At 43.5% G+C, this 22,544-nt stretch overlaps 1 protein-coding gene across 1 annotated transcript; it reads left to right on the top strand.

The window, feature by feature from the left end:
* Positions 1 to 4,972: 4,972 nt before the first annotated feature.
* Positions 4,973 to 21,494, top strand: LOC140485935 (lysozyme C-1-like). The gene is made up of 4 exons (XM_072584380.1): positions 4,973 to 5,102; positions 11,428 to 11,607; positions 14,816 to 14,891; positions 21,428 to 21,494. The coding sequence occupies exons 1-4, from the start codon at positions 4,973 to 4,975 to the stop codon at positions 21,492 to 21,494; spliced, it is 453 nt and encodes a 150-aa protein (XP_072440481.1).
* Positions 21,495 to 22,544: the final 1,050 nt, after the last annotated feature.

The following is a 22,544-nucleotide window of genomic DNA, read 5'->3' as shown; positions in this document are numbered from 1 at the left end:
AACTACGATGTAAAAAGAACAAGATGTATTCCTGAACAGATTTAGAGTTTACGCAAAGTGCAGACAGTTGAACGTTACAGGCGTTTCCGTGGAGATTATTGATAGCCTTGGTGCTGCAAGTTGAACAGTCAGATTCACAATCCTCTGATTTACAACTTTGTGAAGATTCTGTAGTTCTGATTTCTTTTAACTGTGACTGAATTCCAGTATTCAGGATCAGCAAAAATCCATTTATTGCTCTGTTTCTTTCTGTCAGGTTTGCAGTATTTGGAGAGGTTGTCGTCTTTACCTGTAACACAGGGGTACTTATCATTATTGGACTGTGATGTGTCTGACATGGTAGGGTTTGGTTGGTACATACAGGAATGTTCAGTCCCACAATGACACTGGGGGACTAGCAAGTGATGCTGGTCTGGACAGTGATGCTCACATCTCATGAAAGATTATTTACAAAATTCTTTCTCCCATAGACAACACAATCTGTGAATACAGTCTTGCAATTTTCAATGGACCCTGGTTGCAATTGCAGCAGTATGATGAAAATCTACAGACCCTCAGAGTCAGCAGGTTCCCCCATATTCTTGACCTTTCAATCACAACCCACCAAAAGTGGCAGAGACTGCAGCTCACACTTTGAACTCCTCTATCATTTCAGAACCTACCAAAACGGACAGGAAGTAAGTGATCCATCATGGACCATGGTTAAGTCCTTACTGACTGACTCGGCAGAGCAATGGGAACCTCGGTTGCAAGTTTCACTGGAACGTCTGTCCCTCTGACTGTACACAGTCCCTCAGTACTGCACCGAGTACACCCACCTGGATTATGGGCCCAAGCTGGGGTGTGTGAATTGAGCTCGAACTGTAAGTGCTTCCCCCGATCTGGTTGCACTTGACCCTGGTCAGCTCATTCCACAAGGACACCTTTCCAAATACACAGAGTGGGAGAGACAGTTACCCACCTCACAGGGATGGATGTTGGAGCACACTTCACTCACGGCACTGTATTCTGATCATGCAAAGTAATTACACTGTGAGATGTGGGTTTCTTCAAGACACCTCCTGAAGCTGCATCGATTTACAGATTTCCTTTCCTAAGCTACTGCTCAGTTACACATCGGAATAATTGTACAGACTTACTGTGTGTTAGAAGGAAGTGGGCTGGGTGAACAGGCTGTCCCTCAGGCTCCACTGGCAAAGAAAGACAAATATCCCCACCTTAAATCCAGTGGGCGGAGTGAGATCACTGTCCTTTCTAATCCCATCCGCCCCTCCATAACTGAAAACAACATGTTCCTCTCTCACTGCCAATAGGAACTAACGTGAAACTTCCAATGATTGAATTCTGGTTTTGGCAACTCTCCCCCTCCTGGAAGCTGGGGCTGAGAGACTGAAGGAGGGACGGTGGGTTGGGGTGTGTCGAGGCTGGGTGGGTTAATGAGCTGGAGACATACTCAACAGGACTCAGGGTCCAACAGTTCTTCAAAGCACAGGGTGGGACATGGTGTCCATGCCCAATGTGGTCAACACCTTATCATTAACCCAATATCCTGCTTGGGATAGAACATCATGTCCTTGCGCTAACATCTTGATGTTTAAATATTAAAGCAGCAGAAAATATCACTAACCAGTGATTAGATTCACTACAGTAACGAAACAGGCCCTTCGGCCCAACAAGTCCACACCATCCCTCCAAAGACTCACCCACCGATGCCCATTCTCTGATCCTGTATTTATCTCTGACTAATACACCTAACACTGTGGGGTAATTTAGCTTGGCCAATTCACCTGACCTGCACATCATTGGACTGTGGGAGGAAACCGGAGCACCCAGAGGAATCCCACGCAGACACAGGGAGAATGTGCAAACTCCGCACAGACAGTCTCCCGAGGTGGGAATCGAACCTGATGCTGTGAGGCAGCAGTGCTGACCACTGAGCTACCATGCCATTCCAATGCGATAATAAAGATTGTTGATGCTATTTCCTTTACTGCATTTTCTTACGCAGAAACATCTCCAACTTGGGACCTCGAGCATCTTCTTGTATTTGAGATCTGTTACATAAAAAAAGATAAAAATCATACACCAAGTAACAGTCCAACAGGTTTATTTGGAAGTACTAGCTTTCAGAGTGCTGCTCCTTCACCAGGTGGTTGTGGAATGTAAAATCATAAGACACAGAAATTATAGCAAAATGTATATGATCTCCTACTCCACAATCATCTGATGAAGGAGCAGTGCTATGAAAGCTAGTGCTTCCAATTAAACCTGGTGTTGTGTGATTTTTAACTTTGTCCGCCCCAGTCCAGCAACAGATCCATCACAGCATAAAAAAGAAGGATTTACAAAGATGAGCAAGTTATAGAACTTGTCTGGGTGGATTGTGAAGCAAAGAGGGATAGAGGTTATTAATGGCTACTGTCACAGCAGATAATGAGGCAGGATACACAGAAATCAATGAAGCTTATTGGGGAGAATATACAATCAGAGGTGTTAATTTTCACTCAGGCAATGGGAAGTCAAGCAGCACGAATTCCAGAGGCAAAATCTTGAGTTAATTCAAAGCAGCCTTTTGGAACAATACAGAAAACTTGAACAATTCTTGAACAAACCAGAAAACTGGCCACAATTAATTTAATACAAATTACCTTTAAGTGATGAAGCACTGAGCTAATAGTTACCATACTATAATACTTTAATATTTATGACAGAAAAGAGTGATTCACAGAATAATGTTTAAAGTTTAGGTCAGATGGACATTGGAGGGATTTGGGTGAGGCAGGGTTTAACCACAAGTGATTCCACTTCACAGAATCATCCTGTGATCTCTGTTTATTTCACAATGACAGGCTGGAATGTAGGGAATTGGGAAGATCTTCCATTACTCTAGCAAAAGAAAGAGAGATACAGCAAAGATCTAGGAGTGAAAGTAATTTGAAACAAATCTGATAAGTGGATGTTGCAAAGGGATAAATTTGGATCAAGCTGCTGATAAGGTGACATTAGATCTGTTCAAGGTCTTCTTGTGTCAGTAGAGTTGAGGTCTTAAAGTCTTGAGTTTCGACTGAATGAATAATCTCCTGTTCCAATGTTTCTTTCCTTATCTTTCTGATAGCTAAGGAGAGGCAATGTGTTCTTTCCGAGAACAACAGATGGTACATTTCCTTGAGAAAGGGGAACACTATTTCTTAAAAATAACTTTAATTCGCTGGTACTCCGGAAATTCCTTTTCAAGTTAGAGTAAAAAGAAAACTACAAAACATACTTGAGCAAGATAAAGATCGTGGTGTCACTTTAATATAGAGTTTTTCTTAACAAGGGGATTGAGATTAAACTCTAGATCCTTGATTTATCTGGAGTGCTTTGCAGAAGGGTTAAAGTGAAGACATTTACTTTAATTCCTTCATGTGCTATCACTAAGTTGCAGTGGAAACTTGCAGTTGATGGTGTTTCCACTTGTATGCCTTGTCTCCTCCCTGAGTTTCAAAGCTGTTGTCACAAGAGCTTTGGTCAAAGTTATTTCAATGCCTCTTGTGAATAAGACACACTGCTGCCACCATTCACTATCGACGAGGGAGTGAGTAGAGAAGGTGATGGTCGACATGCAAATCAAGCGGGGTGCTTGGTCCTGGATGGTGTCAAGCTTCTTGAGTATTGTCAGAGCTGTGCTCATCCAGATAAGTGCAGAGTTTTCCATCACACTCCTGCCACATGTCTTGTAGAAGGTGGAAAGGCTTTGGAGAATCAGGAGGTGAGTTATGCACTGCAGAATTCCCAGCATCTGATCCATAAGGGCAAGTTATCCCATTGTCTATATTGACTGCTGGTCCATTAAATCTCAATTGTTGAACTATTTCGCTTGTGTAAAAACCTCTCCAGGGATTCAACACCTCCTCAACTCTGTAGTCTCCTCAAGACCAGGAACTGTATGTTCCTCCAATTTCCTTCAGCACAACATTATTGGCCCTGCCTTCAGCTTTCTACACCCTAATCTGAGTAATTTCCACTCCAAAGCTCGATGTCTCTCTATCACACTCAGCTCTCGCCCTTAAAATGCACCATAAAAACACATCTTTATACTTCTTACTACTCATTCATGGATGTGAATGGCGAGATCCATTCTCTGCTTGCCTAGAGTCAATCTCATTGCTGTCAGATTTCCCTCTCTCGTGGAGATCAGTGACCCCAGCAGCTTTCTAAACAACAATTGATCGCAGTCAACATTGGGCCAACTCCTGTTAAAGTTTTGCGCAAATCAAACGTCATCATCTGTGATGCTGCGATTCAAACCTGTCACTGGTACATTGGCCTCGGGTTGCTGGATTACTAAGCCAATAATACAACCACCACGACACCATTACCTCCCCTTTTGTACAGTGATACAGCACGAAAACAGACCCTTTGGTTCAATCAGTCCATGCCGAACATAATCCCAAACCAAACAAGTCCCATTTGCCTGCTCCAGGTCCATATCCCTCCAGACTTTTCCTATTCATGTGTCAAGATATTTTCCTAAATTATAGGTGTTATGTAAATGCAGGTTGCTTCAGCAGCCAATTTGCCATGACGAGAAATATTTGATTCAGACATAGTTCAGATGGTTGACTCTTGGAGAAGTGTATGATTTAACTTATTGTATAAAAACACAGAATTTCCATCGACCAAATAATCTTCTGAAAACTAAATGTTCACCTTCGAAGAAAGAAGGATTGTTGTGCTCCCTGGAAAAGGCTTTTCTTAAAAAAGTAATGTTCTTGGAAATCTCACCATCTTGATGAGTTGAAGCCAAAATTTATCGACTGTTCAGAGATTGGTTATGTTTTACAAGATTGTTTTGATACGTGTGTAACAATGGTGTAGTAAAGAGTAGGTGGGGGAGGGGCGGACAACAGACTCCTACCCGATTACAAAGGGAATAACTCTAATTCATATTTCTCGTTCAATAACTGCTTCTTGTGCCATGATCAGGAAAATGAAGACCTTTCTCATTCTCAGTGTTGTGCTCACAGGGGCAAGGCCTTATGTCTATCAGAAATGTGAACTTGCTCAACTATTGCGCAGGAATGGTTTGGATGGATATCGTGGGTACAGTCTGGAAAACTGTAAGTCTCACATCCTCTGTACAAGTCGGGTCAGCTGAAGATCCTCAACTCTAGTCACACATTGCTTTTGCACTAAATAATTAAGTTCACATTCAGTTTTAAGTGCATTGCTTATGGCTTTTGTCGACTTACTTGTTCCGGTTACTGGACAGGGCAGTATGCTCAATTGTTCTAAGTCTGATTATGTGAGTCTGTTTCCTGTTGACACTCCCTGTACTTGATGAGTTAAGCCTGGACGTGGATTGAGAGAAAAGGGTAAAAACCAACTATGGAAGTTTCTGGAAGCAAAAGGCTGGCACGGTGGCTCAGTGGTTAGCACTGCTGCCTCATCAGCACTAAGAACCCGGGTTTGATTCCACCCTGGGGTGACTGTCTGTGTGGAGTTTGCACATTCTCCCCATGTCTGTGTGGGTTTCCTCCAGGTGCTCTGGTTTCCTCCCACAGTCCAAAGATGAACAGGTTAGGTGGATCAACCATGTTAAATTGCCCATAGAGGCTAGGGATGTGCAGGCTAGGAGGGTTAGCCATGGGAATGCATGGTTACAGAGATGGGGTTGTTACAGGATATTCTTCAGAGGGTCGGTGTGGACTCGATGGGCCAAATGGTCTGCTTCCACAATGTAGGGATTCTTTTCATAGAATAGAATCAAAGAGCTGCAAACATGAACTGTTTTTCAAAAAAATTGTAAAGAAAGACCTTACCCCACCTCCCCCCACCCACTCCCAGACACACACACACACACACATGCAGGTTTGCCATCTCTCTATATAGTTCTGGGATATTAAATATACAGTAATCAAACCACTCTCGCCTCAGAACAGGGGAAACACCCAGTTGATCTCAGCTCATGACACACTGAGTCTGGGCTGGAGACGGAAGACTAGGATATGGAGGAAGGATGACTCCAAGAGGCCTTTGGTCGTAAGGCATCCTGAGACGAAGACTACCGATGGCAATTGAGCACCAGCCAGTGATCAGACTTTATCTCTAAATGTTTCCTGAGATTGGGAACTGAAAGCTGGAAACTGAAAACTGAAATCCTCCATTTCTGGGTGAGAAATGGGTTTTCCGAGAACATGCAAATTCAATACATCATCTGGTTTCCATTGCTATGGAATGGATTCTTTACAATGCAGCTCCGTTTTGTCATCTACATTCAAACAAGGAACAAGACCAGGCCATTCAGCCCTTCAGCCTGCTCCGCCATTCAATAAGATTATGGCTGACCCTGATTTTAACCTGACTGGCTGTGCTTTTCCAGCACCACACTCTTGACTCTGATCTTCAGCATCAGAGTGCTCACTATCTTCCTGCAGCATGGCATGAGCTGGGAAGCTCTGAGTGGGACACTCACAGGGGCGGCATATTGTAGCAGCAAGGTAAAAACAATGACTGCAGATGCTGGAAACCAGATTCTGGATTAGTGGTGCTGGAAGAGCACAGCAGTTCAGGCAGCATCCAAGTAGCTTCGAAATCGACGTTTCGGGCAAAAGCCCTTATTCCTGATGAAGGGCTTTTGCCTGAAACGTCGATTTCAAAGCTACTTGGATGCTGCCTGAACTGCTGTGCTTTTCCAGCACCACTAATCCAGAATATTGTAGCAGCAGAGGAGGGAAAGATGGGCTCTCTCTAAGTTATCTTCTTTAATTTTATTTCAAGTTAATGTGGATGCCAAATATGGACTATTCACTGTACTTTGTATTGAATACACGTGGTAATAAAGGATATGCTATATTCTATTCTAAATGTCTGGTTAACTGGTCACCTAATTCTAATGAAAGTTGATAGCGGTGTGGCCATTTCGGTGACCACTGATCCAATTTTTAACCAACATCTCTCCAAGATCCAACCCTTACGTTTGTGCAAGGCCTCAGCTAGACTAAGAACGTACACCGGGGAACCTTTACAGGCTAAAGGTTGAACTTCGGTTCTGGTGTCTTATGAGAAGGAGCTGGTTCAGTTACCACTGATTGGGCCCAATTTTGCTGGCATGAAATTGGCTGAGAAAGATTCACTGAGATTGGCTTACCATTTTTCGATTTGTAAACGGATGTCTGAGCGATGTCCTAATTAAGTAAGTGCAAGATTTTCAGGAAGGTCCAGAGACTGTCCGAGGAGCCAAGGCCACCTTACATGTTGACCAGGAAGGAATTCCACGGGTCCATAAGGCCCACTTGGTGCCATTTGCCTTACGGGTAAAACAGAAAAACTGAGGACTGCAGATGCTGGAGAGTCAGAGTTAAAAAGTGCAGTGCCGGAAAAGCGCAGCAGGTCAGGCAGCATCCAAGGAGCAGGAGAAGCGACGTTTCGGGCATAAGCCCTTCTTCAGGAAGGTCCAGAGACTGAAGAAGGACTTCCTGAAGAAGGGCTTATGCCCGAAACGTCGATTCTCCTGCTCCTTGGATGCTGCCTGACCTGCTGCGCTTTTCCAGCAACATATTTTTCAGCTCTGATCTCCAGCATCTGCAGTCCTCACTCTCTCCATGTTTGTGGAATGGGCAGCGGCGGGCACCCTGATTGTGAAGCCTGATGGGTCAGTTCACCTTTGTGGAGATTTTAAACAAACAATAAACCACTTCTCACAGCTGGATAAATGCACAATCCCTCTCATAGAGAGGGGATTTATACACAAAGCTGGCAGGGAGACTGTCCTTCATGAAGCTGGACATGTTCCTTGCATTCCTGCAATTGCCGCTAGATCAGGATTTCCAGAAGTACACTAAAATTAATACCATTAAGGTATGGGACTGCCTTTTTGGGTTCCGTCATCCTGTGCAATTTTTCAACAGACAATGGGGAACATTTTACAAGGTCTACCCCAGGTCACCATTTATTTAAATGACATGCTAATAACAGGGAAGACCAAGGAGGAGCACCTCATTGTTTCTACCCAGTGGGTGTATGCCTTAGAAGTGAAAGATGTGTGTTCTAGGCACCCCAAGTGATCTATTTAGATTACAGATTCGACAAGACTGGGTTACACCCATTGGAAGATAAAGTGAGAGTGATCACTTAAGATGAAAGTCCCAAGTCTGTACCAGAGCTCAGTTCTTTCCTTGGGCTGGTGAATTATTAGGGAAAGTTCATACAGAACCTGGAAAGTTCATACTAATTGCATCCTGCCATCTTTGTGTCAACTCCTAAAAAAGGGTCAGCCTTGGAAATGGTCTTGTTGTCAAGTCATAGCTTTCAGGGAATTGACTAAATAGCTATCATCCTCTAAGGTTGGCACACTACAATCCCAAGTGAGATTTGATGATGACAATTGGTGCCTGTCCTTATGGCACCGGTGTGGTACCAGTCCATAAAGTGGGCCAATGGAGAGGAATGCCCCAACAGCTTATGCATTCAGCATTTTAGCTAATGCAGAGCGTAAATACACCCAGACAGAGAAGGAAGGCTTGGCAGCCGCATTTGGACTCAGGAAGTTTCACCAATACCTTTGTGGACATAACTTTGTAATAATAATGGACCACAAATTCCTGCTGGGTCCACTTAAAAAGGACAAGGCAGTGCCACCCACAGATTCAGACCAAATTCAGCAATGGGCTTTCATACTAATTGCATACAATTACAAGTTGGATCTCCATCCAGGAGGCCAAGTAGCGAAAGTGGATGTATTGAACTGCCTCCTGCTGCCAGATACACCCCTGATGGGGCAGGCACTGGAAGAGCTTTCCTGATAAAGTTTTTGACTGAAACTTTGATTTTCCTGCTCCTCAGATGCTGCCTGACCTGCTGTGTTTTTCCAGCACCACTCTTATCTTGACTCTAATCTCCAGCGTCTGCAGTACCCACTTCTGCCTAGGCACTGAGAGTCTGTAATGGTTTTATATTTTCTGAACACATTTAAAGTCAGAGTCGTCGGGTCATGCAGCACAAAAACAGACTCTCTGGTCCAACCAGTTCATACCAAACACAATCCCAAACTAAATCATTCCCACCTGCCTGCTCCTGGCCTATATCCCTCCAAATCTTTCCTGTTCATGAATTTATCTCAGAGTCTTTTAAATGTTGTAATTGTACCAACATCCACCACTTCCTCAGGAAGTTCATTGCACACATGAACCCCCATCTGTGTGAAAGATTTGCCCTTCATGTCTTTTTAAAATCATTCCCCTCTCACCTTAAAATGAGTCCCCGAGTCTTGAAATCCCCCATGCGAGGGAAAAGACAACCACCATTAACTCTATCTCCACCTCTCATTATTTTATAAACCTCTATCAGGTTGCTTTCAACCTCCAACACTCCAATGAAAAATGTCCCAGCCAATCCAGCCTTTCTTTATAACTCAAACCTTCCATATCTATCAACATTCTGATAAATCTCTTCTGAACGCTCTCTCTCATCACAGCTGATAATATCAGATTTTGGATGTAGAACGATCTGGTCCTGGGAGAAGTGAAACAGTTGGTGGTGATGGGGGAAACGAGAGGGCTGTCGCACCCAGAATTGAAACCTTTTTGGACACAGAGAAACCCGATCACAGAAGAAGATTGTATATTATTATGGGGAACAACAACGATTGTCCTGAGCAATGGTCACTGTCAGATACTGGCTGAACTCCACCAGGGTCACCCAGGGGTTTCTAAAATGAAGGTATTGGCGAGAAGTTATATCTGGTGACCAGGATTGGATGTCGACATAACTATATTGGTGGGGCGGCACCCAGAGGATGAAAATTACTGACAGCACTTCCCCTACATTTTTTCGTACAGTTTAGAAACAGGCCCTTCGGCCCAACAAGTCCACACTGACCAACCCAGACCTATTCCCCTACCCTAAATTTACTCCTGACTAATGCACCTAACATTATGACCAATTTAGCATGGCCAGTTCACCTGTCCTGCACTTTTTTGTGTTTGTGAGAGGAAACAGGAGCACCCAGAAGAAACTCACACAGACACAGGGAGAATATGCAAATTGCACACAGACAATCGCCCAAGGCAGGAATCAAACCTGGGTCCCTGGTGCTGTGAGGCAGCAGTGCTAACCACTGAGACACCGTGCCGCTCCATTCCTGGGAATGGCAGGGTAAACCCTGGACTCAGTTACACATCGACTACGCGGGTCCTATCATAGGCTCAATGTTCTTAGCCATTGTGGACGCTCACTCAAAATGGCTGGAGATCCATAGAATTCATTCACCAAACATGGGAACAATGACAGAAAAGCCATGAGCATCTTTTGCAATGCAGGGACTCCTCGAAGTGTTGGTCAAATACAACGGTCCATCATTTATCAGCAGGGAGTTTGAGAATTTCTGAAAGACAAATGGTATTTTGCATGTCAGGGTAGCTCCATACCATCCATCATCCAGTGGTCTGGCAGAAAGTGCAGACCAAACTTTGAAGGCAGGCTGAAAGAAACTGCCTACAGTATCATTCAATACCAAACTGTCCCGGTAGCTGTTTGATTATAGGAAAACCCCTCATGCATCAACAGGGACAGCACCAGCAGAGTTGCCAACAGGGGAAGTCTGATCTTCCTGGACACAAGAATCCACTAAAGCGAGAGACGCTGTTTACTTCAGGGAACAAAGTTTGGTGTAAGAACCACAAGAATGGCCCTGACTGGGTGAGGGGTATGGTCGCCGTGAGGTCAGGTTCAGTGATGTAGAAAGTTCCACTCAGTGTGATAGTCCCGAAGAAGCACTCAAACTCACAAACGGTGTGGGAGCTAAACCTGCTCAGCTCCTCGACAGCCTTTCGGACTGTTCCAGAACCTGTGGGTTCTCCCTCTCATCAGGCGATGAAAATACCTTGGAATCTGAGATGGACATAGCGGATGTCATCACCTCAATACCTCTCCCGCCTGAAAAACAGAATGAATTTCTTCTGAGATGCTCCAGTTGCAAGAGATGAGCTACTGTGTGTTCCACACTGCCCATATCAGAGGCAGACCTGGAGGAACCTGAGCTGGTGCTAAAATGCCTCAGGAGGAACTACAAAAAGAAAAGAACCAGCCGATGTCCTCAGATTCAGAGAGAGAGGGATGTAGTAATTGTAATGAGGTCAGTCAGGTGGACCTCATAGAAAATGAGTTCCGTGATTGGGGCTGTTGACCTGGTCCAATCAGGGAGCCCTGGCTCACAGATATAAACAGGAGGGACAGAGGTTCTGCTCACTCTGAGAGCTGACTCTGAGGGAGCTGGATCAGTGTCAAGGACTCTCCCTGTAAATAAAGGGTGATGTGGTGACTGGACACCAGCCTCTGTGGAATTATTTCAGTTATCCTTATGCCAACACCTCCCCTTGCACTTGAGGAAGGGGCATCAAAGGAAATACCGAATACAAGGCTGTGATCTGTTTGTTCTCATTTTAGGGATTTGTCTGGTTCAATATGAAAGCAACTACAACACAAGAATAGTTGGACTTAACAGGAGGGCTGGAAGGACTTTATCATCAGATTATGGGATCTTTCAGATCAACAGCGTCAGGTGGTGTGAAGATGGTCAGACGCAGCACCCAAAGAGAAGGAAAGGATGTGGGAAGAGGTGCAATGGTAAGCAATTCATCGCATCAGGACAGGTCAGAAATGATCTCTTCCCTTAGGATGTGATTTTGGTGTACAGCAGTAATTTCTCAACTCCCATTTGTTAAGTGAAAGAATTAAATCATAAAAATTCCAATTTAAGTGAAATAGAATACTGTGCAAGAATTAAAGAAAGCAAGTTAGTGCCTTAGAGGATGAGCCTGAGGAGTTAACAATGTGGGAGATTCTTGGAGCAGAGGGCACAGTCTCAGAATAAAGGGACACCAATTTCAGACTGATTTGAGGGGGGATTTCTCCTCTCCGAGATTGTGAGACTTTGGAACTCCTTGTCACAGAGAGCTGTAGGGGCAGAGTCCTTGTGTATATTTAAGACTGAGATGGAGAGATCCTTGATCAGTCGGGGAATCAATGGTTAAGGGGAAAGGGCAGGGAGGTGGATGTGAGGAGTGTTGGATGAGCCATGATCTTACTGAATATCAGAAGGCTCAAGGGACTAAAGGGCCTACTCCTGCTCCTAATTCTCCTGGTCTTTGATGCTTTTATGGCAGACACAAATCAATATTCTGCCTCAGTTTCATGGTGGGGGATACTGAAACTATACCAACAGGAACGACAGATGCAGAGATTATAGAAAAAGAGGAACTTAAATCAATTGCTTTCACTAAGGAAAAGTACTGAGGAAACTATTGGGATGAAAAGCAGACAAACCCCTGTGTTCTGATGGTCTACATTCTCGAGTATTAAAGGAAGGGGCAGCAGAGACAGTGGATGCATTGTGGGCGCAGTGTATCTGAACTTCCAAAAGGCATCTGATAAGATGTTGCAAGAAAGGTTAAATCACAATTCTAGATTAGAGTGGTGCTGGTAAAGCACAGCAGTTCAGGCAGCCCTTGAAGCGCTTTTGCCCGAAACATCGATTTTCCTACTCCTCAGATGCTGCTTGACCTGCTGTGCTTTACCAGCACCACTCTAATCTAGAATCTGGTTTCCAACATCTGCAGTCCTTGTTTCTACCTAGTTAATACACAAGGCAAGCAAAGAAGATTGACTAACCAACAGAAAACAGAGTTGGGATAAATGGATATTTTTATAGAAACCAGTGGCGCAATAGTATTATCATTAGCCGACTAATCACATAAATCAGGCAGTGTTTTATGGAAACCCAAGGCCAGGTACAAATTATGCCGTAGTAAATGGTGAGATTTGAATTCAATCAGAATTTAGCCGCTGTGCTTTCTCTCCCTTTCTGCAAGTTATTTATGTAAATTGTTAGCAGCAAAAATTCCCATGGAACACCACTTGCTCCATCTTACCAACAAGAATGAGTCCCATTTTTGCTTATTCTGTTTCCAATAAGCAAGTCAATCATCTATCTATGCCAATATATGACCCCCATCCCATGAACCTTTAGTTGTTGCACTAATCCTTGATGTGATACCTCGATAAATACCTTGAGAGTCCATCCACAAATTTCCTTTTATCCACAGCACATGTTACTTCTTCAGAGGAGTTTAGCAAGTTGGTTAAACGTGATTTCCCTTTCACAAGACCATGCTTGATACTGCCTGATTAGCTAGAATATTTCTATGTACTAGAACATCTTTAAAAATTTATTCTAACATTTTCTCTGTAGCAGCTGTTAAGCTATGTGGCCAGACTTCTGCTTCAGCAAACCTTCCCCCCACCCCCTTTCTGATTGATATTGAATTTAATTCATTCAATCAATTTAATAGGATATTTTCTAAATCTTCACTAGAATGCACCTCTTCAAATAATATCAGAATATTGCCATTGCCATCCCTGGCTACATCTTCTCCCATCAGTGGGATGGACTTCAGAGATGGCCACACAGTGCTATATCATTGAGAGGAGTTAGCCTGGAAATCCTCAACATTGATTGTAGACCTTCTAAAGTCTTATGGTTCTTGGTCAAACATGGGCAAGGAAACCTCACACTGATGCGTACTTACCACACCCATTCAGCTGATGAACCAGAGCACCTACATGTTGACCAACAATTTAAAAATGCGCTTGTTATGGACTAGGCCAGACCCCCTCAAAACATTTACAGGAAGTAGCCCAGAACCTAAATTTGCTAAATGTTTTATGCGGGTGTGACGTGGATATTCCAGGATAAATGCAGCTGGTCAAACCACTTAGTTTGAAACAAAACAGAATTTATTTACAAGATTACCAAATGAAACACAAACAAAAGAGAAGAGAATACAGAATAAACTAACCTATCCGAGAACCTTAAAGATTATCCCAACTTAAGGATGCCATTCCCAATATTTGCAACAACACCCATAAACACCCCTTGGCACAAAAGGAAAAGATCAAACAGGAGAAAGGTCAGAGAGAGAGTACCAGCGTGGAGCTGCTTCTTCTGGACTAGCAGTTTAATACTGACTGACTGCTGTCAGTGAATTTTCAGACCAACCCAAACCAAACCAGAGTGAAGCTGAGCTGGGACAACTGGCCACTTCCCTATCACTATACAAGGGTCGTTTCTTTTAACCTGAAAGCCTTTTGTCTAAGGCAGTATCTGTTAGCTATAACCAAACTGGCCCTAAAACCCTTCAGCCGCAGACTTTTTTGAGTCTGTGTTTTTTATGACCTCTCTGAAAAAAAGGCAAGGACAACAAAACCTTGTTAAAGGAGCAACATCATCACACACAGAGAATAGGAAGGGTGCAGAATGTCCTCTGGGAGATGGACTTCACTGTCCATGACCAAGGCAGCACAACTGACTGAGTTGGCTAAGTCTTAAGGGATGTAGCTGCTGGAATAGGAAACCAACATGAGGGAAAAGCTTACTTGACCTAATCCAAATGCATCAGTGACAGACAAATGGGAAACTGGGGGGAAACAAGGGAAAAGAAAACCCTTTTCTAAATTTGTGTAATAGATTCAAAATAACCACCAGTATGAAAGATAAGGTGATCTCTGCTGGTCAGTTTGTGACAGATAACACTGCAAGCAATTCTCTTTACTGGACCGGTAAAGAAGTTTTATACCTTTGAAACTGTAATACCCTAGTGAAATGGAGCTGATAAAACAAAATCTTATCTGGGATTAACTATTTAGTGAACTCTGGGATTTTTAAAAAAAAAAGACAGGGTCATCTTTTTCAAACCAGAAGCAATGTAGATCATGGACATTTGACACATGGACATTCAAAGGATTATTCTAATACAGTATTGTCTTTTTCTTGTAGATTTTATCAATGACAACATCATAGATGACATTCAGTGTGTGAAAAGGATAGTGACACCTCAAGGGATGAATGCCTGGTATGTTAAAAACATTTTACTTTCTTGTTTCTAGCTGTCTCTAAATATCATTCCCATTTCAGAGGAGTGGAGTCCGCTATTGTTGGTGTGGTTCCAAAATTAATCCTCACCACTGTACATTGTGACACAAGTTCTAACTCATTGATATGCTGCAAGATCCTCTTTCTCGGTTGAGATTTCCAGGGCACTGCTCTTGGTCCAGTGCAATAAAGGAAAACCACCAGATAGTCTAACAACAAGAGATTCCCCTAATTGGCTAGAATGCAATGCCATTGGAGTAATAAGCCAGGTGAATGTCTGATGGACTATGGCTTCAAATCTGAAGCTGCTGGAAATTAAAATCAATTAATTTTACTGGAACTGAACACTCATGTCAGTAATGCTAACCGTGAAACTGTTGTGAATTGCTGTAAAAAACCCATCCAGTTCCAGAAAAGAACTCCATTCTCCTTCCACCGTGTGGTCTACAAATGACTCCAGACTCACTATGATGTGGTTAGCTCTTTTCTGTCCTCAGAAATACCTTAGCGAACCAATTAATTCAAGGACAGTAATGGCCAGACAACAAACTATCGTTGTGGTAGACCTTGTTACAGTAATGTGTGTTAGATCAGGTATCGGGGTCTTTCACCTTCTGAGTTCTTCATGTCCCTCATGTGAAACCATTGTGTTAGGCCATGCTTAGTGCACCTCTCAGCGTTAATCCTTTCAGATCCTTAATGTCTCAAAGGTCCATGATCTTGGTCTATGACTGTCTATAAGTGCCACAGGGGTATACAATGCATGGGAAGTATAATACACCTCTTCCCATTAGATGCCCTGAAAATACTCTAGAGTGAAGGATAGTTTGATTGGCTCATTCATTGATCAATAGCTGTCCCTAGCCTGAATGTTAAATGTGGCTTAAAAAAGTTGGTTTCCATTCCTAACTTAAACTCGACAGCTCTGATTTCGGGGTACACGTCAAACAAAGACAGGGAGGCGAAACAAGATGGTGGCTGTTCTTACTCATATTTGGCATTCTTAGATTACAAAATTGAGACGTAGCACATCCGACCCTTCATGAGATTACACATGAATGTAAAAATTGTTTTTTTTTTAGTTCATTTGTGGGAGAAGGGAATCACTGGTTCGGCCAGCATTTATTGCCCATCCCTAATGGCCCAAAAGGCAGTCAAGAGTCAACCACGTTGCAGTGGATCTGGAGTCACAAAAGGCCAGACCAGGTACGGATGGCAGTTTCCACCCCTAAAGGACATTAGTGAACCAGATGGGTTTTTCCTGGCAATGGTTTCATGGTCTTTAGAACTCTCAATTCCAGCTCTTTACTGAATTCACAATCACTGAGACAGGATTCGACCCAGATCCCCAGAACATTACCTGGATTAACAACCCAGCAATTGTATCCCATGGTAACAGGAGTACATTATTTGGCCCATTGAACTTTCTTCACACTTCAACTTCTATCTCAACATCATGTTCCTCCACTCTCCTCATGTCCATTGAAACCTCGGCCTGGAGAAATCTGTCAGTCAATCTCTTTCTAAAGTTACGTTCAATGACTTGGCCTCTCCAGCCCTCTGTGGAGTCAAGTTCCACAGGTTCACCATCCTCAGAGTGAAGAAATTTCTTCTCATCTGAGTCCAAAAAGGCTGACTGCACATGCTGAGTCCATGACCACTTTGTGCAGATAGACCTGCCAAAATGAAACATCAATCAAGCCCTGTCTTTACCTTCCAATAAAATTCCAAATTATTCTTTTAAATACAGGCTAAAAGGTCCCTCAAACAAAAACTCTGCCAACTCAGGAATCTGTCTGATTAACCTGAGTTGTACTTCTTCAGCACCCCCTTCCCCCCTTCCCATCTTCCCTTGCAATGGCACATGTATACTTCCTGAAGTAAGAAATCAGAACTGGACACAATGTCCCAGGTGTGGTCTTAGCAAAGCTTTGTACAGCTGTAATAAAACTTTCGATTTTTTTAATCTACTCATTCATGGGACACAGACATCGCTGGCTAGGCCCAGCATTTATTGCCCATCCCCAGTTGCCCCTTGAGAAGGTGGGGGTGAGCTGCCTTCTTGAACCATTGCAGTCCATGTACTATGGGTTGACCCACATGCCCTTAGGGAGAGTATTCCAGGATTCTGACCCAGCGACAGTGAAAGAATGGCGATACGTTTCAAAAATCAAGATGATGAGTGGCTCGGAGGGGAACTTGAAGGTGGTGGTGTTCCCATGTATCTATTGCCCTTGTCCTTCTTGATAGAAATGGTTCTGGGTTTGAAAGATGTTGTCTCAGGATCTTTGGTGGATTTCTGCAGTGTGGCTTGCAAATAGTACACACTGCTGCTACTGAACATCAATGGGTGGAGGGAGTGGATGCAGTGCCAATCAAGTGAGCTGCTTTGTTCTGGATGGTGTCAAACTTCTTGAGTGTTGTTGGAGCTGCACCCATCCAGGCCAGTGGGGAGTATATCATCACACTCCTGACTTGTGCCTCGTAGGTGGTGGACAGGCTTTGAGGAGTCAGGAGTTGAGTTACTCACGACTTGCTCTTGTAGCCACTGTTTGTGCAACAACTCCAGTTGAGTTTCTGATCAAAGATAACCCTCAGGATGTTGATATAGAGATTCAGTGATGGTGATGTCATTGAATGTCAGGGAGTGGTGCGTATACTTCTTATTGGAGATGGTCAACCTTGGCATTTTCGTGGTGTGAATGTTACTTGCCATTTGTTAGCCCAAGATTAGAGTGGTGCTGGAAAAGCACAGCAGGTCAGGCAGTATCCGAGGAGCAGGGAAATCAATATTTCTGGAAAAAGCCCTTCATTATACTTGTTAGCCCAAGCCTGGACATTGTCCAAATACAACAAGTTCTGGTCACTGACTGTTTCAGGGTCTGAGGAATGGTGAATGGTGCTGAACATTGTGCAATCATCTGCAAACATCCCACTTTTGACCTTATGATGGAGGGAAGGTCATTGATGAAACAGCTGAAGATGGTTGGGCTCAGCAGGCTCTTTGAGGAACTTCTTACTCTGCTGTTCAGAACATCCTGCAATGAAGGGCAGCCCTCCAATTGTCGATATAACTGCTTGCTTCCCCTGTATGCTGGTCTTCAGTGATGACTGTACAAGGCTATCCTGGATACTCTTGTGGTGAAGTGGTTATGTCCCTAACTCTGAGTTAGGAGGCCTGAGTTTTAAGTCCAACCTGCTCTAAAGTTGTGTAATAACACTTCTGAATAGGAAAATAAAAATGAAGAAATGCAGACACTGGAAATCTTAAAACAGAAATTGCTGAAGAAACACAAAAGGGTTTGATGCATCTTACAGAAAGAAAGCTTAGTCACCAGACTCAAAATACAGTAGCTCCCCCGTACCTGCAGGAAATATGTTCTAACTCCTACCTGGGAACCCCGAAACTGCAAATAGGGGTGAACACATTCAATTAAATGGGAAACTTACCTTCCCAGCAACCCCCTGGTCCCAGGTTCCAGAAAGTTACCCTCTAATACATTCGGCTAACTGAAACCGTGGACAATTCTGCAGATACAGGGGCTGCCATGTATCAACCCTGCTTTTTCTCTGTAGATGCTGCCAGACCTACTGAGTTTCTCTAAATATTGATTTAAAAAATCTACAGAGATATCTAGATTCCTTTGCATCTCAACCTTCACCAGTCTATCATTCAAATCAGACCAGCTCCTCTTCAAATATATCAAGGCGATAATCTGGAGCCTAACTTTTATCTTATATAAAAGGCAAGTGTATGGTACTCAGTTCCAAATGTAATTCAATTGATTACACTACTGGGCTTGAAGCAAAACACACTTTATTCTTACTCTGAAGTTAAAATGCAAACAAAAGAAAGAAGAATGTGTACAGTTTGGATGGTTTCAAGTTAAAAAAAATAAAGATTTAAAAGGGACTGAAGAGGCAACTTTTTCACACAGAGGGTGGCGTGTGTGTATGGAATGAATTGCCTGAGAAAGTGGTGGAATATGACAATCAATGTATCTACCATTACCATGGCCATCTCTTTTATTACCCTGGCATATAGATTATCGCACCCTGGGAATGTCAGATTTCAGCCTCATTAATTTTTTCAGTACCTTGTTTTCACTAATATTAATTAAATGGCAGAATTAAAGTAGTTGTTTCATTGCACTGTCATTTCCTTGTTCTCCATTATCATTTGTTTCACTTTGGACTCCAAAGGGTCTTGCATTTACAGACATAGAGATGTACAGCACGGAAACAGACCCTTCAGTCCAACTCGTTTATGCCAACCAGATATCCTAAATTAATCTAGTTCCATTTGCCAGCTTCTGGCCCATATCCCTCCAAACCCATTCTATTCATATACCCATCCAGATGCTTTTTAAATGTTGTAATTGTACCAGCCTCTGGCAGTTCATTCCATACATGCCCTCTGCATGAAAAAGTTGCCTCATAGGTCCCTTGTAAATTTGTTACCTCATTTTAAACCTATGCCCTCTAGTTCTGGACTCCCCCATCCTGGGGAAAAGACTTTGTCTATTTACCCTATCTATGCCCCTCATGATTTTATAAATATCTAAAGATCACCTCTCAGCCTCCAACACCCCAGGGAAAACAGCCCCAGCCTATTCAGCTTCTCTCTATAGCTCAAACCCTCCAACCCTGGCATATCTTTTCAAGTTTTACAACATCTTTCCTGTAGTGGGGAGACCAGAATTGCACACAGTATTCCAAAAGTAGCCTAACCAATGTCCTGTACAGCCACAGCATGACCTCCCAACTCCTATACTGACCAATAAAAGCAAGCATTGACTAATCTTTCTTTATATAGTCAGAAGCATTTATAGTTCATATTTATGTTCCTTGTAAGTAGCCATGTGTTCCACCTTTGCTATTTCTAAACTAGTCCCAGTCCTCAGGCCTGCTACATTTTCTAGCACCTTTATATGACTCCACTTTGGATCTAATACCATCCTTAATCGTCTTTCTTAGCCATGTTTAGACCACATTTCCTGGTGTGAGTTTTTCCCAAGTGGAATGTATAACTGTTGCAATGTATGCAGTTGTTATTTAACACCGTCACTGCACCACAGGAGAGCCCCTCATCCACGTTCATATATTTTTTCCTGTCACCAACTCATTCTCTATTTACATGTGTAGGGTATATTGGCTGTAGCCAGCCAGCTTGGAGTCAGTCCCTGAACTGAGGAGATTCTAAATCTCCTGGTTATATCGGTCAGCCAGGGCTTTCCTGATTGTAACCTGGGACAATATTCACCGACTATGGCCCAGCCAGCACAGAATCTCCTCAGATTAGGGGACTTATTTTAAATCCCCTGTTTATATTTTAATTTTATTCAACACTGTTTACAAAACAATTAATATTAACAGCTATAAACAGAGAAACAGCAATTCACAAGGGAAAGGGACAGCAACGCCAGACCCCAAACCCCACCGTTCAACCAGTTTCCAGGGAAATAAAGACAAACCTCAAGTCCCACTTTGAGTCATCACAAAACAGTAACAAATACATACAAGACAGTCCAGTTAGGTCAAAAGTGCATAATATACAGAATCCCACCCCCAGCAACACAGCAAATCATTCGTCCCTCCCACCTTCTGGCCACACACAAGGCAGCCTGCCCCTACACCCTCGCCAGCTCTCGGTCTGCCCTTCGCACCTTCTGACCACCTCTAGGGCAACCCGCCCTGGTACCTGCCCGTGGGGACAATGCTGAGGACGGTCTACCCGCCTTCCAGCTCTCTGCCTGCCCCTACCTATCATCACTGATGAAAAATGTGTTGCTGGAAGCGCACAGCAGGTCAGGTAGCATCCAAGGAGCAGGAGAATCGATGTTTTGGGCATAAGCTCTTCTTCAGGAATGAGGAAGGTGTGCCAAGCAGGCTAAGGTAAAAGGTAGGGAGGAGGGACTTGGGGGAGGGGCATTGGGAATGCGATAGGTGGAAGGAGGTTAAGATGATGGTGCTAGGCCGGAGAGGGGGTGGGGGCGGAGAGGTCAGGAAGAAGATTGCAGGTCAAGAAGGCGGCGCTGAGTCCGAGGGTTGGGACTGAGATAAGCTGGGGGGAGGGGAAATGAGGAAGACCTTTAGGGAAGGAAATCTGCCATTCTTATCCGATCTGTCCAACATGTGACTCCAGACCCACATCAATGCAGGTAACTCTTCACTGCCCTCTGAAGTGACCTAGCAAGCCATGCTGAGAGTATGCAGTAAATTCTGACCTGGGCAGTGATCCCCCATTTCCTCTGAAAGAACAAAGAAGAGGAGACAACAGACAGATGTTGTACACACTGATAACTTCTGAGACCCAGGAAGAAATCAGAGCCAAGTACAGTTGGTGCTGGATACTCTGAGTAGGTCCAGCAGCATCTGTGGAGAGAAGAAAACAGAGTTAACATTTGATGTGAATGTTCCCTAGGAAAACAAAACATGAACATTTGTTGATTCTTCCATTGGCTGTCCCTGGAATACCCTCTTGTTTAACACTATTTATGACTTTTTCTTTTGCAGGTATAGCTGGAAGAAAAAATGCCAGAGTCGAAACCTTGGCAATTTTCTGGATGAGTGTAAAATATAATTCATGATATAGTCCACTCATTGGACCCAACACATCACATGTGCTGCATTAACAAGTTAGCATGAATTTGTTAAATGTCCAATAAAGATGTGATTGGTTAACTTGCATTTCTAGAGACGCTGAATTCGTAAGGTTATGTAAACACATTCAGTGCATTTGATTAGTGAGTGATTAGACCACACTTTCATCAATGTCACCTTGAAGAAACTAAATCAGTCCAGGAACAGAAATGCTTGTATCCCCGTAAGGTAGGATCTACACTTGATACCGCTTCAGTGTGGAGATGTAATTCCCAAACAAAATTGAGAAATTTAGGCCAGGAACATCTAAGTATCAGCTATTCCAACCTTGCTGCATTAACAGTCTTGTTTTAGAGAGAGAGAGAGAGAGTGGGGGGCTAACTGATGTGATGAAAATGAGCAAGTGTTAGTACTTTATATTGCTAAGTTAGCGAGTCTGACGGTTTCCATCCCTCCAGCTCTGTTCACCATCCAGTGATTACTGAAATTCCATATGTGCATGCAAGCATGGGAATTTCCTGAAGTTGTTTGCCTGTGTGACAGTCATACATTGGCAGAAGTCTCAGATAAAATCAGGAAAATAAACTTTCTGCCAGTTTTCAGGGCGAGACATAGTGGGAATTTCTCACCTGACCAGGGATCCAATGAGGTTTCCCACAGTCAGGTGTGCTGCTCAATCCCAGTGGATGTGCATTGTAAGCAAGCACAATGGTCACTTCTCCCCTCACATTCGAAAGCAGCCCATGCCTGTGAACTAATACAATGTCACAATCTGGAAGACAGGAAAGGATAAAGTTGTTGAAAGGAGAAGAAGCAGCCTCCCTTTGGAAGTGTATTTAAAACCCACCTTCATCTGATTCAGAATGAAGAACCAATTCTGTGCAGAAAGAGGTCATTCAGCCCATTGAGTCTGCATGACCCTCCAAAGAACACCCAGACCCAAGCACTTCAGTCCTCGTACCAATATAGCACAGAGACGAGAAGGTCACCGAGCGTGTAAAGGCTGTGGTAACATCATCTTGTTGGGGTA

This window comes from Chiloscyllium punctatum, chromosome 15 (genome assembly GCF_047496795.1).
Source record: "Chiloscyllium punctatum isolate Juve2018m chromosome 15, sChiPun1.3, whole genome shotgun sequence".
Lineage (NCBI taxonomy): Eukaryota > Metazoa > Chordata > Chondrichthyes > Orectolobiformes > Hemiscylliidae > Chiloscyllium > Chiloscyllium punctatum.
Note: the sequence above shows the minus strand (reverse complement) of the source record. Positions and strands in the feature narration are given on the sequence as shown.

What these genes read in the sequence shown, in the direction of transcription:
- LOC140485935 (XM_072584380.1), top strand. Translation starts at nt 4,973, where the DNA reads ATGAAGACCTTTCTCATTCTCAGTGTTGTGCTCACAGGGGCAAGGCCT. An exon ending in TGGGTACAGTCTGGAAAACT is followed by an intron (nt 5,103 to 11,427) that starts GTAAGTCTCACA and finishes TTCTCATTTTAG; the next exon opens with GGATTTGTCTGGTTCAATAT. An exon ending in ATGTGGGAAGAGGTGCAATG is followed by an intron (nt 11,608 to 14,815) that starts GTAAGCAATTCA and finishes TTTTTCTTGTAG; the next exon opens with ATTTTATCAATGACAACATC.